The following is a 10,971-nucleotide window of genomic DNA, read 5'->3' on the forward strand; positions in this document are numbered from 1 at the left end:
GCCAGGCACATCCCCATCTCTTGGGAATAAGGACTTTTCTCTGAATGGGTTCTCTGTGTGTGCCCAGAGAACTCTTTAGACACTCTATGACTGCCTGGCCCATTCTGCCACTCCCCACCCCCACCCTAGGCTGGTATCTGTGAGTCTGAACCTTCTTGGGGATCCACTCCAAGATGCTGGTAATGCTCATTTCCATACTATCCTCAAATACCACTGCAGGGAGGGGAAACATGGCAGGGCTGATGTCCAGAATTTAAAACATGGCAAGATTATACGAGTGGGGTCCTCAGTGTCTCAACCTTTGCTCAAGCAGGAAGGGTATTTCTTTGTATGCTGATGTGATTGTACAGGGAATACAACCCACAGGTCTAAGTACTAACAATGACCCCACTAGGGGTTTTAGTGCATCGCCCCAGTATAACTATGAGCTGGTACATGAGCTAGAATACCAGCTTCTCAGAGAAGACATGTGTCCCTGGGACATTTGGACTACCAACAGCCAAACACAGCTTCAAAAGGACCCCATACACATTCACATTCGTGGCCACCTGTGGCTATTTATAGAAGCTTGTCACATTCAGAGGGTCACAAGGACTCCAGAAATAGTTTCACATTATAAGCATCTCATCTACGTCCTAGACCCTTACTCAGCATGCTGTGGCCTGAAGTAGTGACAGAAAACAACCACACAGCACCCTGGGCTTCCTCCCTCAAACTCTTGGACCCAGGCCTGGCCAGCCTCTGTGGGATCTGTGCTGCCTGCAGCCCTTCCCAGGAGTTGTTGTCACCCTGCAAGTCTCAGACTGAGGACATCTTATCATCCCATGTTTCCACTCTGAATCCCCCTGCATGCCAAGAAGCTGGTCTGATGAAAAGTACATCATAGTGAATATAGTCAATAATATTGTAATAACTTTGTATGGTGACAGATGGGAACTACACTTACCATGTGAGCATTTCATAATGTATGTAATTGTTGAATCACTACATTATATACTTGAAACTAATATTATGTGTCAACTATACTTCAATTAAAAATTTAAAAAGGTTTAATTAAAAAAAAATTGAGAGGCACCTGCGTGGCTCGATCAGTTAAGTGTCCAACTTCGGCTCAGGTCATTATCTCCTGGTTCATGAGTTCAAGCCCTGCATCGGGCTCTGTGCTAACAGCTCAGAGCCTGGAGCCTGCTTTGGATTCTGTGTCTCCCTCTCTCTCTGCCCCTCCCCTGCTCATACACACACTCTCTCTCTCTCAAAACCAAATAAACACTAAAAAAAAAAAAAAAATTGAGAAACACCTGGGTGACTGAGTTGGTTAAGGGTCCTTCCCTTTTCCCAAGCAGGGGATGGAAGACAAGGCTGCTGTTGTCATTGCTGTAGCACTGGGGACTGTTCATGGCATTTTACATACTTTTTCACATTCAGACCTCTCAATGCTATGGGGTTGATATTACTAATATCCACAGTAAGTGATACTACTTCATAGAAGAAATTATGACAACCTGGTAGGGAAGATGGGGGAGGATTCGGGGTTGTTTTCTTTTTCCCCTTGGTTCACAGGGCAAAAGAAGCTCAAGTACCTCCCTCATGTGGAGCAACCAGGAGCCAGTGTTAGGGGTCCAGAGGGACAGCCACTCCCTATCTGCCAAGATTTTTCACTTTGACCCATGTCACACCACCAGGTGGAACAGCTTCAAGTGCTCCAGACCTGTAAGTACTCACCTGAGCACATCCTCTGGGCATTTCTGTTGCAGTTTCTTCCCCAAACCAAACCCAAAGAAGCACACAGCGAACATGGGGGTAACCCCAATGATGGGGGCAGCCATGCCCCGATATAGCCCCGTGATGCCCTGCAAGGAATCACAGAAACAGAAGCTGTTTATAGACACGAGTACCCTTTATACTGCTGAAACAGCGACGTACTGTGTCCTCTAAACTGTGGCTTCCTTCCTTCACCTCTTCTCCGAGTGAAGAGAACTTTCAAAAGGAAGAAAAACCCCTGGGAGCCTGGGTGGCTCAGTCGGTTAAGTGTCCAATTCTTGGTTTCAGCTCAGGTCATGATGTCACAGTTCATGAGTTTGAGTCCTGCCTTGGGTTCTGTGCTGATGGTGCAGAGCCTGCTTGGCATTCTCTCTCTCTCCTCCTGCATCTCTTTCTCTCTCTCTCTCAAAATAAATAAACTTAAAAAAAAAAACAAAAGGAAGAAACCCCCAGAAATAGTTGTCCTTTTATACACTGCTGAAGAAACCAGAAACAGCTTTTATTCTGGAAAGCAATCTGGCAATATGCAGCATGCCCTTTCATCAGGAAATTCTGTGTCTAGAAGTTTATTCTAAGAAAATACTCAGAGATGTAAAAAGAGAATGACATTAGGCATTTATAAGCTCCCAAAATTTTGGAATAATCCAAAAAACTCCCAAATAGGAGATTAACGAGACAAATGATGGGAATTCCATAAATGGACTATCACACGGCCATTAAAATCACATTGTAACATGAGAAGATGCTATTAAGTCTACTTAGAGACCACTAAAAAGGCAGGCTAGAAGATAAGATGTACAATGTGATCTGACTTCCTTGGAGTGAGATGACAGGTAATTAAGAAATTTTTGTATTTTCCAAGTACTAAGACAGAGGATTTTTATTATTAGAAACAATAGTAAGACTGCACATCAATTTTCACTCATGTAGTTTGTGATAAAATCAACTATGCCAGTAGCTAATAAACAGACAAACAGATATCCCAACCAAATGAGGTTCGTAACCAGGGAAAAAGATTTGGGACCCAGGAGACCAAGGGTTGAGCCCAAGAGAGGTAAAGGAGGCTTCTGGGATGGCGTTGGGTACTGTGGGCCTGGAAAGAAGCCAGTCCACACAAGAGTATGAGGATAGAGGACCCCAGAAGGGAAGTTTCCCCAAAAAAAACAAAAAACAAAAAAAACAAAGCAAAACAACTCACAGTGGAAGAACAGATTACAACTGTTTAGGCAGTGTGGAAAACCAAACAGAAAGGTACTCCACAGAGCTTTCTTAGGTACAAGATAACCGAGACAGCAATTCAAAGAAACACAAGCAAAAGAAACTGACACAATTATTTTACCTAACCTCAAGAAAAACAAAAAGTCACACAAGAAATAAAATGCGCATCATACTATATTACTTAAGAGGAAAAAAATATATATAAAGTTGTAATCATGAAAACAGTAAATTGGATTAAACCACAACATATGATAAAACTATACAGGCAGGGCAGAAAGAGGGCATAAAGAAATGTAAGACTAGGGGCACCTGGGTGGCTCAGTTGGTTAAGTGTGACTCTTGGTTTAGGCTCAGGTCACAATCTCACGGTTTGAGTTCAAGCCCTACATTGGGCTTTGTGCTGACAGCGCGGAGCCTGCTTGGGGTTCTCTCTCTCAGCCACTCCCCTGCGTGTGCGCATGTGTGTGCTTTTTCCTCTCTCTCAAAATAGATAAATAGGGGCACCTGGGTGGCTTAGTCTGTCAAGCATCTGACTTCAGCTCAGGTCATGATCTTGTGGTTTGCGGGTTTGGGCCCTGCATAGGGCTCTGTGCTGACAGCTCAGAGCCTGGAGCCTGCTTCAGATTCTGTGTTTCCCTCTCTTGCTGCCCCTCTTCCACTTGTGCTCTCTCTCTCTGTCTCTCTCTCTCTCAAAAATAAATAAACATTAAAAAAAAGTTTAATAAATATTTTTAAAAAAGCATTAAAAAACGAAACGTTAAGACTTAAAATCATCTACCACAAATAGGTAGCTAACACATATAAAAAGTGTATTAAATATAGTTGTAAATGTATATTTTTTTAGGTAGAAACAGCATAAACAACTGGAAAAGCTGAAAAAAATTACCTCTGGAGAAGAGGTGGATAAATCATTTTGCTACTTTGTTACAAGCCTTTCAGTAACAAACCCAAGTGCTTGTATCACTTTAATACAAAATAAGGAATAATTTTAAAAACAAATGTTATAATTGCTCATTTTTTTTTACACTTTTTAAATTTAATTTTGTATTTTTTTAAATTTATATCCAAATTAGCATATAGCGCAACAATGATTTCAGGAGTAGACTCTTTAGTGCCCCTTACCCATTTAGCCCATCCCCCCCCCCCACAATCCCTCCTGTAACCCTGTTTGTTCTCCATGAGTCTCTTGTTTTGTCCCCCTCCCTGTTTTTATATTATTTTTGTTTCCCTTCCATTATGTTCATCTGTTTTGTCTCTTAAAGTCCTCATATGAGTGAAGTCATATGATTTTTGTCTTTCTCTGACTAACTTCACTTAGCATAATACCCTCCAGTTCCATCCATGTAGTTGCAAATGGCAAGATTTCATTCTTCTTGATCGCCGAGTAATACTCCATTGTATATATATACCACATCTTCTTTATCCATTCATCCATCGATGGACATTTGGGCTCTTTCCATACTTTGGTTATTGTTGATAGTGTTGCTATAAACATGGGGGTGCAGGTGTCCCTTCGAAACAGCACACCTATATCCCTTGGATAAATGCCCAATAGTGCAATTGCTGGGTCATAGGGTAATTCTATTTTTAGTTTTTTGAGGAACCTCCATACTATTTTCCAGAGTGGCTGCACCAGCTTGCATTCCCACTTTTACATTTTTTTTTAACGCTTATTCATTTTTTTTTTTTAATTTTTTTTTTTTTCCCAACGTTTTTTATTTACTTTTGGGACAGAGAGAGACAGAGCATGAACGGGGGAGGGGCAGAGAGAGAGGGAGACACAGAATCGGAAACAGGCTCCAGGCTCCCAGCCATCAGCCCAGAGCCTGACGCGGGGCTCGAACTCACGGACCGCAAGATCGTGACCTGGCTGAAGTCGGACGCTTAACCAACTGCGCCACCCAGGAGCCCCATAACGCTTATTCATTTTTGAGAGTCAGCGAGAGACAAAGCACAAGTGGGGGAGGGGCAGAGAGAGAGGGAGACAGACAGACAGACAGAAACCGAAGCAGGCTCCAGGCTCCAAGCTGTCAGCACAGAGTCCAACGTGGGGCTCAAACTCACGAACCTCGAGATGATGACCTGAGCCGAAGTCGGACGCTCAACCAACTGTGCCACCCAGGTGCCCCTATAGTTGCTGCTTAAGATAGAACTGCAGGAGAAATAGGGTGGTGCTCCACACCTGGAGAGTCCACGGACACAGGCTGGAGAACCTGTCTCTCTGCAGATCCTGGGCACTCACAACCAATCTTCTTTCCTGAACTAAAGGGGCACAACTGTACCAGTCGGCACTCCTGGGTCCTGCAAAGGTCTAACATTGTCACACGCTGTAAGCAGACTGTCTGAGGACAAAGTGCAAAGGCAGAAAACAGTAAAGAGTGAAGGGGGAAGAGAAGGTTCTGAGGAGGATCTACAAAAGCAGCATGTGACAAAGTCCTTCCAAAGCCTACAGCTCCCTGCCGGGGCTGAAAAGCATGTCCAAGTCCTAAGGGCCTAACTAAGCCCTTGCCTCCTGGTTAGCCTTCCTTCCACTATCCTGGCCCACCCACTTGCACGCAGCACAGCCAAGACCTCTTGGCAGTTTCAGAAAGCAGAGAGGTCAGTCTGGCACAGCAAAAACCAAGGATGTGCATACATATGGACGAAGGAAACCTATTCAACCCTGCAGGGAGTTGGGTTTGTATAAGCCATTCTCACCAGGCCCCCAGGACCCAGCACACTGCCAAGCCACTAAACAGATGCTCAGTGTTCCTTGACCAAGAGGCATGTAAACCCTGCCTTTCTTCCACCAGCGCAGAAGATTTGGGGCAGATCCAAAGCCTAAAGCTCAATGGGACACCGATGAGACTCAGCTCTGGGAAGCACAGATGAAAGAAAGAATGCCTTAAAGAAAAAAAGGCAGCACCATCTTGGGCATGGATCCTGTGGGAACCATGGGAACAACTTCTCCCCCAAGGCTTAATCCATCACTTAGCAGTCTCCCTTCTTTATCTGGGTGACACCTAAGCACCCTGAATTCTGCCTTTCAAATGAGAAAACCATTTTATTAGCTTTAGTCATCCATATAAAACAGCAGCTGGAACCATCAAAGACTCCAGAGCAACAACAGGAGGGCATGGGATGGCACAGCGAGAGAGCCGCAGCTGTGGGCTAGCCCTCCAACAGAAAGACACCCTATCCCCCCAGGGAAGCAACAAACCAACTCTGTGAATGTGGTCCTCTGAGTAAGAGGAATGCCCAACACCTAGATACCATACCTCTCTAACAAGTGTCTTCCGGAAACAGTCAAAGGTCCCAGAATACATGGGTGGCTGTCCAGGCAAACTTGGGGGCTGTGTCTGCAGTCGGACCTGAAACCAGAAGTTAAAACACAATCATCTCCCAGAAACAGAACTGCTTGCCAAACTCTGAACAGAGAATAGTTGTGCCTGTGTACATGTCTTTGGCACTTGCTTAACCTGCTAGATTCAGACTTCTCTTTCCTCCAATTTATTCAAACTCTGTACTCACATGTCATTAGTAGCATGCCTTTTTTTCCCCTCATCTAGTCACTTCCACCACTTATTTCTTACCTAATGGATCCCACAATGACCCAATGGGATAGGTATTCCCAGTTTACAGATAAGAAGGCTGGGTTTACAGAGTTCAAGTGATATGCCAATAGTTATGACCAGCTTCCTATTTGTGGTGGCATGCTGGTGGTTAGGTAAGGCACTCCACAAAAGCATTCTGGAGTAAGGTGGATTTTTTAAACGTATTTAAAAATATGTAAATTTATTTTGAGAGAGAAGGAGAGTGCAAGCTGGGGAGGGGCAGAAAGAGGAGAGATAGAATCCTAAGCAGGATCTGCACTGCCAGTGTGAGCCTGACATGGGGGTCAAATCCACGAACCATGAGAGCATGACCTGAGCCAAAATCAAGAGTCATACGCTTAACCAACTGAGCCACCCAGGCACCCCTGAGTAAGGTGGATTTAATCCCACTTCTGCTGATCCTCATCCTTCTTGACCTTTTGATATATACAGTGCTTCAAAATGTCTCTTCTTGAAACCTCCCTTCTTAGAACTCCCTCCTTTGTCTCCTTTTCTACTCCGGCATTCTTCAGGCTTAGCACCCTACCCATGTGGTCCATGATCCCATTCAGAAAACTCAGATTGCAGGGCTTCAGCTGCTACTCAGTGATGACTATCACTTGGCCATCTCCAGACCTTCTCTCCCATCTTTAGGGCTATACTTCCAACTTCCAAGTAAAGATCTCCCTACTCAAATCACCTCTGGAATCTCACCTTCCTGATGAATGTTCCATTTGTGCCAGAGCAACCTAGCTACCTCAGGATTTGAAACCATAGCATCACCTCTGACTACTTCCTATTGCTCTCCCTACTCTTACTGACATGGGCACCAAGTCTATTGGAGTGGTCCTTCAAGATGCTTCCAGAATCCTAATTTCTTCCTGTCTGAGTCCTTTCCTAGGCCAAGTCCTAACCCATTCTTACCCAGTATAGTGGTTTTCAATTATGTCCACTAATTCCTTGATGCTCCTTCCCCTTCAAATTTAAGTCCTAATTCACTCCCCTTGAATGTGGGCCAGACTCAGCCAACTTACTTCTATCAAGTAGAGTATGGTGGTATTGATGCTATATGACTTCCAAGGCTAGGTGACAAAAAGGCCAGCTTCTGCCTGACTCTATATCAGGTTATCTGCTTTGGGGGAAGTCAGTCACCATGTTATAAGGACACTCAAGTAGCTTAGAGAGGCCATGTATGGAAGAAAGAAGGCCTCCTGACAAGAGCCAGCACCAACTTGCCAGCATGTGAATGAACCACGTGGAAGCCAATCCTTAAGATGAGTGTAGTCCCATACAACATATTTTTTTTTGGGGGGTGGGGGGGGTGGGGGAGGACACTGTCTTTGGGTAATTTAAGTAATTTAAGTAATCTCTACACCCAACGTGGTGTTCAAACTCAAGACCCAAAAATCAAGAGTCATATGCTCTAGCGATTGAGTCAGCCAGGCACCCTGGTTCAGTACTTTTTCTCAACAGCTTTTTAAGATATAATTTCCATACCATAAAATTCACCCTTTTAAAGTGCACAGTTCAATGGTTTTTAGTATTTTGAGTTGTGCAACCTTCATTACAATCAACTTAGAACATTTTCATCACCACAAAAAGAAACTCCACACCATTAGTAGTTACTCTCTATTTCTTGCTCCTCTAAGCCCCTTGCAATCACTTATCTACTGTCTCTATAGGCTTGTCTAATATTTATTCAATATTAAGTCCTTTGCCCATTTTTCAGTTGGGCTATTTGTCTTTTTATTGAGTTGCAAGAGTTCTTTATTCATCCTGGATGCCAGCCAACAGCTGCAACCTCACAAACAACCCTAAGCCAGACTATCCACCTAAGCTGCTCCCAAAACCCTGCCTCAGAAAGACTATGAGAGTTAATGAATGTTATTGTTTCGTATCACTAAATTTTAGGGTAAGTTGTTATAATGTGATAGATAACTGATACATCCAATTACTTCTGCAGTCTACTTCCTGGCTGTTTTTCCTGCTCAGAGTCCTTCTGCTTCCGAGTCCTTCTCATGGTGCTATCATACTAACCTTTTCAAAGCACCATTTTCGCCCTGCTCTTCCTCTGTTTCTTTAGAATCTCTTATTCTTATATTTGTTAGGGCCTCACATGTCACAATAAGGAAATCACTTTCTAGGCAATGGAGAGGCCATGCAAGTCTGAAGAATTTACAGGACAGAATAGTAGAAATGTAAAACAGAACTGCTTGACATCTGAAATCCCTTTTATTGGCTTTCAGATCCTCCATAATCAGGCACAACCTCCCTAGCTCAGTAAGGAGAGAGAGATGGATCAAAACTTCTGAGTGATACCTTTCTGTGATTCTGTATAGATTTCACACCTGTTCCATCATGACATCAACCATCCAAGCCAGCAAGAACATTAAAGTACTCCATGGTTGATCTTATTTTACAGCCTGATTCCCACTGCCAAGCCAGTATCTGCCTTCACTTCTGCTCTTGCCCTGCCCAGAATGTCTGGGTTCTCCACTTCTCCAGTCAGAACTCAGCCAGCCCTTTACCACCTACCACACAGCCTTTCCAAGCTCCAACTCTGAAGTGCTGCAGTCCTTGCCTTCTTAGGCAACAGCTAGTCACCTTGGACCTCTGAAGGTGCCCCTAGGCCAGGCTTTGACTGGAACCCATGTGCCTCTCTGAGGTCAAAAGGACTGCAATCAGCAATTTGTGGTTTTAAGCTAAAAAGCGGCTTTTTGGCTGTTAAAAATGCCAGGGAACATTTTCAGTCATTTACACTTTAGTACAGAGATCACTGAGCCCTTCCTGAGAGTAACATCTGTGGGGAAGAAGGGCAAGAGGATACAGAAGTAAGAGCAACACTTGTATAAGGCAGCAAGTGAGGGTTTTGTTTTAAGAGAGGTTCCAAATGCCTCGAACTTACAAGATATCTGGCTACGTGGATCAAGTGTAGGAAGAGAGGCCAGACAATTCTCTCATACTAGTCTTAAGTCCCCTACACAGACTTCCCACCCTGTAAGACTCATGTTGGCTCCCCACAGGCCCACCCTGGACACGATCTGTCAATTTCCTCCAAATGTGTGTCCAGAAATAAGGGTAGAAAACTAGGATGAAGTTCTGAATGCTAAGTCACAGGGCATGGACTTTGGTCTCCAGGCAGGTCTTGCTGAATGTGCTGCAGGGGAAAGAATTGAAGCAAGATGTGAGGAAGACCAGTGAACAAGCCCTAATGAGTTTCCTCCTTCCCAAAGCCTCAGTTTGACCATGGCTTCCTCACCTGGGAGTTGTGAGGATCAACGCAGCCCTGGGCGAAGACAGTCACCTGCTTTTCTGGGAAGGAGCTTATCCCTGAGGATATGATCACTTCCCACCAGAGGCCTATCAGGCTTATGTGAGGTGATAGGCTGAAGATGGCCAACCCCCTCTCTGGGGCGGGAAAGTGAGAAGGAAATGATGGGGGCACTTTGGCCCCATAGGAATGTGTCAAAAGACATCTCTAGAATAATTGTACCTCTGTCTAGCTCTCTTTCTGAGGAGGGCTTTAACAGGTGACCTGTTTCAATCCTGCTGGTAATGTTGTAAGGTTTGCTGCAATCAGAGCTTTGGGCAGGTGCTTTTTCTTTCCTATCCCCAAAGAGGTGGCGCAATGCCGGACCGAGAACTTTAAATCAGAGCCCTTGGTGGACGGTTAGAGTCTGCTCCCTCTGCGCTGTATGACTCTTTGAGGCGCGAAGAACAGCTTCTCTGCGACCCCCAAAAAGAACGAAAGGGAGATTCCCTGGACTTCTCACGGAAGCTCCCACAGGCCCCGCTTCTGCCCCGGGCTGCGCCTCGTGGGAGACGCTGCTTTCTGCGCCTGGCCGGGGCCTCCTCCCTCCAGCCCGCGCGCGCCCCAGTCTCCTCGCACCTTGACGGTGTCCAGCGGGTGCCCCACAAACACCAGGCACATGCCGCCAAAGCCGCCGGCCAGCAGGTTCTTGAGTGGGCTGATAGGCTTCACCTCGTCTGCCATGGTCCGTCCGTCTGGCCGGCACTGTGTCAGTCTGTTCCGGGCCTGCCCTGCTCCACTGCACCAGCCGCAGCGCTGGCACCGCCGACCTTTCACCCACTTTCGCGTGGGCGGGGCAGGAGCCTAGGGCAGGAGCCTGGGGCAGCCTAAGCTGCCCAGTCCGTCTTCCGCTGGGGGGCGGCTTCCGGCCGATGTCCCGCCCCTCTGTAGGCGTGGTTTGAGGTAGCAGAGCTGGCCCTGACCCCTTCCGGGCTAGGTTGGAAGTGCAGACGGTTAGCTTTACCCGTCCCGAAAGTCTTCCCAGACTTAAATGTTTTCTCCTCTACGCGTCGCATTCCTCCACTCACTCCGCAGAAGCCGACCGCGCTCGGCTTAGTGCCAGGCGCCCTTCCACGTGCTGGAGGCGCAGCTGGTAACCCAGCACACGGA

General features: G+C 45.8%; 1 protein-coding gene across 1 annotated transcript in view; it reads right to left on the minus strand.

Annotated features, from left to right (window-relative positions):
* The window catches only part of SLC25A20 (solute carrier family 25 member 20), a 29,438-nt gene extending 18,776 nt beyond the window's left edge, over positions 1–10,662 (minus strand). The window contains exons 1-3 of the mRNA XM_019416757.2: positions 10,441–10,662; positions 6,237–6,329; positions 1,723–1,850 (exon numbers count right to left, since the gene is read on the minus strand). Coding sequence (XP_019272302.1) covers positions 1,723–1,850; positions 6,237–6,329; positions 10,441–10,545 — 326 coding nt within the window. The 5' untranslated portion in view covers positions 10,546–10,662. The remainder of the gene's footprint in view (positions 1–1,722; positions 1,851–6,236; positions 6,330–10,440) is intronic.
* Between the last annotated feature and the right edge of the window lie 309 nt (positions 10,663–10,971).

Source organism: Panthera pardus, unplaced genomic scaffold, assembly GCF_024362965.1.
Source record: "Panthera pardus isolate Hobbes unplaced genomic scaffold, ASM2436296v1 HiC_scaffold_8, whole genome shotgun sequence".
Lineage (NCBI taxonomy): Eukaryota > Metazoa > Chordata > Mammalia > Carnivora > Felidae > Panthera > Panthera pardus.